The 4,975-nt window shown below is 51.8% G+C and overlaps 4 protein-coding genes across 4 annotated transcripts, besides 2 other annotated features; all 4 read right to left on the reverse strand.

The window, feature by feature from the left end:
- Positions 1-2: 2 nt before the first annotated feature.
- Positions 3-287, reverse strand: Tco025E_06836 (putative kinesin-like protein; the record flags this gene model as incomplete). The annotated part of the gene is made up of 1 exon (XM_029373704.1): positions 3-287. A coding segment is annotated over one exon (285 nt), but the record flags the coding sequence as incomplete, so codon positions are not given.
- Positions 288-547: 260 nt separating this feature from the next.
- Positions 548-1,102, reverse strand: Tco025E_06837 (uncharacterized protein; the record flags this gene model as incomplete). The annotated part of the gene is made up of 1 exon (XM_029373705.1): positions 548-1,102. One exon carries the CDS (start codon positions 1,100-1,102, stop codon positions 548-550), a length of 555 nt encoding a protein of 184 aa, XP_029226348.1.
- Positions 1,103-1,340: 238 nt separating this feature from the next.
- On the reverse strand, positions 1,341-3,653 carry Tco025E_06838 (putative ATP dependent DEAD-box helicase; the record flags this gene model as incomplete). The annotated part of the gene is made up of 1 exon (XM_029373706.1): positions 1,341-3,653. The coding sequence occupies one exon, from the start codon at positions 3,651-3,653 to the stop codon at positions 1,341-1,343; it is 2,313 nt and encodes a 770-aa protein (XP_029226349.1).
- A 330-nt stretch (positions 3,654-3,983) lies between these two features.
- Positions 3,984-4,026: a microsatellite.
- A 37-nt stretch (positions 4,027-4,063) lies between these two features.
- Positions 4,064-4,552, reverse strand: Tco025E_06839 (ubiquitin-conjugating enzyme E2; the record flags this gene model as incomplete). Its single annotated transcript, XM_029373707.1, has 1 exon — positions 4,064-4,552. One exon carries the CDS (start codon positions 4,550-4,552, stop codon positions 4,064-4,066), a length of 489 nt encoding a protein of 162 aa, XP_029226350.1.
- A 358-nt stretch (positions 4,553-4,910) lies between these two features.
- Positions 4,911-4,951: a microsatellite.
- The last annotated feature ends 24 nt before the right edge of the window (positions 4,952-4,975 follow it).

A 4,975-nucleotide genomic window follows, 5' to 3' on the forward strand; every position in this document is an offset into this window, starting at 1 on the left:
ACTGTGTACGTTTTCCCGCTCCCCGTCTGCCCGTACGCGAACACGGTGGCGTGGAAGCCACTGAGGACGTGGTCAATCATCGGTGTCACCGCCTGCATGACAGTCTCTTGCGTCGACTCCGGTGTAAAAACCCGGTCGAAGGTAAAGCAGCGCGTGTCTTCCTGGCCCCTGCCACTCACAAACACCCGCCCATCGTTATCTCCAAAAGAAACGCGAGAACATGGGTCACCCTTTTCCTCCGGTAGCTGTGGACGGCAGCGCACCACCACCTGGAACGGGTTGCGCATCGCCGGCGCCTTTGACGTCAACAAAGAAGAGAGGTGGTGGGGTTATTTCGCAAGACTTCTTTTGCAGATGAGATTTAGAATAATGACTTACAGTGCAACAGAGTAAGTTTTGTTTTATGATTTAGATATATACATATGAAACACAGTAATATTTCGAGAAGATGTTTTATTTAAAGTAGTATCAACAAACCAAACGTTTTCTCGTAGTGAGGCATATACGTTGCCAAGGCGTTTCAAACACTCTTTCGGGGGTGACGAGTTCATATGTATCCTCGCCGTGCAGCAATTTCTCTGAGACGCCCATTTTCCCTCGATTCTTCTGCAAGTGCGCCTGATATTTGCCCCTCCAACACGTGGAGTTGATCCACTTTGGCCTTTATTTCTTCTGAAAACCTTGCCATTTCCTCGAGTTGCCATCGCCGTTCCGCCTCTATCTTCGCTAACTGAACAGAACTCTCCTTGCACTTCAGGGCAATTTCTTGGTAGCGTCCCAGGCAGCGAGCTAACAACTCCACGCCATTTTTACCGCCCCTCGCTTGAACGTTGGCGGGCGGGCGGATACCCACCTGTTTTGCGAGGCGCGGTTCATCTCGCCTGGGGCCCAGCGAGCAAGCTGCTTCAGTGGTGTTACCCGGCGGCGGCTGCACGGTTAGCTTAGACCAGCGCTCAGTTGGGGATGTCCTGGCGCTCCGCTGTCGGCTATTCACCAACTCCGCAGCCGCCGGCCATTCAGCCGTCAAAGGGGACTTCAATGCACTTCTACCGCTCCGCGACGTCCCTACAGCAGACATCTCTTCCAAAGGAAAAAGCCTCATATTCCTCCGTTTCTTGTCGGGTGGGGGCAGACCCGCATACAGGCATGTGTCTTCGTGCCGGAAGTGACGCCCTCCTCACCCGGCGCCCATGCCACAGCGAAGAGAAAAGGGCACAAGAGCAACATAAGTGAGCCCCCAGCTCTCTTCGCACGGCTGAAACTCCACACGGGGAATCCGCAGACTGAGGAGGAAAACTACGCATAAAACCAAAAAAACGCAACATATATATTACAGCTTTTCATCTGCTGTCAGATCTGCTTTCCTTCCCACTGTAAAGAGATGTGCCGTACCTACGGCTTTTTTTATTAAGAAGAAATTTCAGCCGCTTGGTTGGTCGCAACTTTTGGTCAAGCATGCCCTGTTTCTGGAGTGACACCGTCACGCTTGGATCGCGATTGACATCCGCGGCAAGCTTTTTCGCGTTAACAAAGCGACGGTGCAGGACGGAGGTTGGTGTGTACTGCTCCAACTGAAATTGCCTCTTGGCGGGCCTGCTGAAGAACTCGCGGCTTCGGTACGCCATATCGGGATTCTCACTCTGCACAATATAGTGCTGCCTCACCGCGTACTGAGGATCAAGACCGTATAACTCGTATTCCTTGGTTTGACGGTCAACATCCTTCGCAGCAACCTGTGCGAGTTGGGCATCGACAACGTGACTACAAAAATCCACGTCTAACTGAGAGGCAATCTCCCGCACACGTCTGGCGTCACGCTTGTCGGTGACGGTGTAGGCCCAGCCAAGGTTGCCCAGCCGCCCCGTGCGTCCACACATGTGCTGAAAGGAGTATGCCGCACGGGGACAAAAGGTGATAAACACGTGGGAGACAAGAGGTATGTCAATGCCAAACGCCTCAGACTCCCGAAGAAGCAGAAACTTCCACTTCTCAGAAAACTCGCCATTATGGTACACCTCCGAAAAAAGTTTGGCATTCATGCCAAGACCCCGCAGTTTTGCTCGCACCTGCAAGAGATCATCCTCGTAGCGAATGAATATCACGGCACGTCCGGGGATGGTGCTCCGGGCATTCCAAATTAGTTTTACGAGATACTCGTACACGTCCTCGTGGTACAAATAAAAGCTGAAAAGACAGTGAATTGTGGAAGGAACACGCACAGAAGAGAGAACAATGGTGTGACGCTCAAGTTTTACACAGAGTGCTTTTAAATGATCCTTGAGACGCTCATCCATGTCAGACGATACAAGCCCAAGCTGCAAGATGGAACGAATGTGCGGCCCTGGAAGTTGATGCAGTGTTCCCAAGAGCAACTCGCATGCCAGTGGGTTCCTCAAGCGCTCCCGCACCTCCGCCACAGGAGCAGTAGGCGTCAACATGGGTATTTGCACGCCAACATCATCGACGTACACACGCCTCAAGTAACCAAAGGCCTCAAATTCCATTTTTTTTTCAAACAATAACTCACACATTGTATCTGCGGTTGTAATGAATATGCGCACCGGGCCATGCGCACTTTGCAGTGAACGCCGAAGCGCACGGTAGTAGGTCACGTAACTACCTCGATGAGCCCCTAGATACATCCACGACCAATCATCTCGCGGACGGTCCACCACTGTTCCTCCCGAAGGACCACAAAGCGCTCGAAGCTGATTGTACGCATACAACGCCGTTAGCTCATCCTTTGCCACAAATACGTTGAGACCCGCTGCTTCGGCTCGAACGCACTGCAGTAAGGCAAGAAGGAGACCACTTGTCTTGCCACTTCCAGTGACCCCATTAAAGAGAACATCATTGTGATCCTCGTGCAGAAGCGCCGGGAGCAGACGACACTGAAGACGTGTAGGAGCTGGGCCATACTTGGCGAGCGCCCTGTCACTCAGCACCGCGTCCATTCCAAGAGAGAACCACGCTACACCTCCCTCGTCTTTCGCAGACGGCAACTTGCGACCCGAGATCAGTGCTGCTGGAGAAGCCGATGACGGGGAGTTTACCAAATCGTTAACCGCAAGATCCTCTTCAATGACATGTCTAGCACGCTCACGAGAGGATTCTAGCACCGTGCCTTCTAAATCGGCATCGGTAATGATCTTGCTTTCCATGCCCTTTTGCTGGTCGGCGCACAGCTGCGCAGCGAGCATTTCATCCACGCTATCAAAAGGAGCTGTTAATGTTGCGGTCCCATCCACCGTTGCGTGAGCATCGTGCGCAAACGTCGCCTCCGCAGCTTCTAGCAGCGCCGTTGCACCATGTCCTTCGATAACAAGCGTGCGATTGGAAGATGCCCGCTTTGGTTGTGGTAGCAGCATTAGGGGCGAACGCTCCGTAGAGCTGTAGAGTCGCTCCGTCATGGACCGCTCCAACGCCTCCGTTGAAGGCCACAATTTCTGCTGGTAACGATAGTAGTTCCCCTTTTCGTTCTTGCGGAGTTGCTGCACCAGTTTAAAATCCTCGTACTGATCCAGAACACTACGCAGGCCCTTGCCCTGGCTGGACTGAATCACACGACGAATGACAACACGAATCGAAGGCACGCACCCGCCACAATACGTTGCGCCGAAAGGTTGACGTACCCGACGCATGTTGTGCCTCATGGGTGTGGGTGTGGGTGTGTGTGTGGAGGACGAAGAGCAACAGATGCGTTAAAATAAAGAAGGCGCAAAAGCGATGTGCAAGCAGCAAGGACGCTGTCGTCGACAAAAGAAAAAAAAGCAACACGTGCAGGGAGGTCTAACGCCAATAAATAAGCAAACAAAGCTCACCGTTTCTCATACACCGACAAACTTTCATTGCTTCAAACGCGCAATTCTTCCCCTCCATAAATCTGACTTAACTGCAAACTTATCCACAGCTGGGCGGCACACACCGTGTCGCTAAACAACTCTCAACAACCGCATCTCATCTAAGTGTACCTGCGACAAAGAAACAAACCAACACACATCATATACACAACAACAACAACAACAAAGTCAACTTTTTTCATCACTATTAATGCGCTAGACACTCAACGACCACGTCGCACTCTTTCAGCATAGTCCTCTGGACAATTTTCTAAACAGTGCCGGGCCTCAGGATAGACATCGTCCTCATGGTGTTTATTGTATTGGGAAAACACTCTATCCAAGACGAGGCGTACGGCGTCAGAGGCTTGCATGTCAGGGGTCCAGTTGATGCGAACCATCTGATCACAAATCACGCCTTCTTTTGTCACCAAGGGGCTGTATATTGGGGTAAGAAAACGCACGGTTGGTGGATCATGTGGATAGTCCACGGAAAAGAGCACCGTGAGTTCGTACACGCGGTCCGCGCCACCGTAGACGCTAGCGGCGGGAGCTTTCGCTTTCAGAACCCAACTATAGACGTTCTCCACGTCAACGGCAATAATAACGGCGGACTGTGTTACGCACCTGTTTTTGCCTTCACTACTTGCCGTAACATCCTCAAGAAGAAGCCTAAGATCTTTGCTAATCCTTTTGGCGGCAATGTTCTTCATTTCGTCTTCGCCTTAAAAAAAAATACTTTTCGATTACCCCGCAGCGCACGCCACCTTACTTTGTTCCTGAGGAGGGCAGCTAATACTGCGGATATGTGCAGGTCCTGGCGACGTTGGGGCAAACGCGCGCTCGCACACACACAGAGAGAGAGTCAGTCGCTGCAGAAGATGCGCGTAAGGAAGCCGACACGCGTATCAGCTGGAAATGATGGACGTCACGAACACAAAACGGCGACAGAACGAGAAGACCACAGCCAATTGAGCAGCGGAGAAACGTCGGGCTGAACAATACTCCGTTAGAGCGTTATTCGCTTGACCCGGGAAGTCCAGCAGAATGCAAACGAGAAATAAAGGCATTCACACACACACACACACACACACACACACACACACACACACGTAGGAGCATAACACTGTTAGAAA

This window comes from Trypanosoma conorhini (assembly GCF_003719485.1).
Source record: "Trypanosoma conorhini strain 025E chromosome Unknown Tco_14.4_contig_00485, whole genome shotgun sequence".
In the NCBI taxonomy this organism is placed as follows: Eukaryota; Euglenozoa; class Kinetoplastea; order Trypanosomatida; family Trypanosomatidae; genus Trypanosoma; species Trypanosoma conorhini.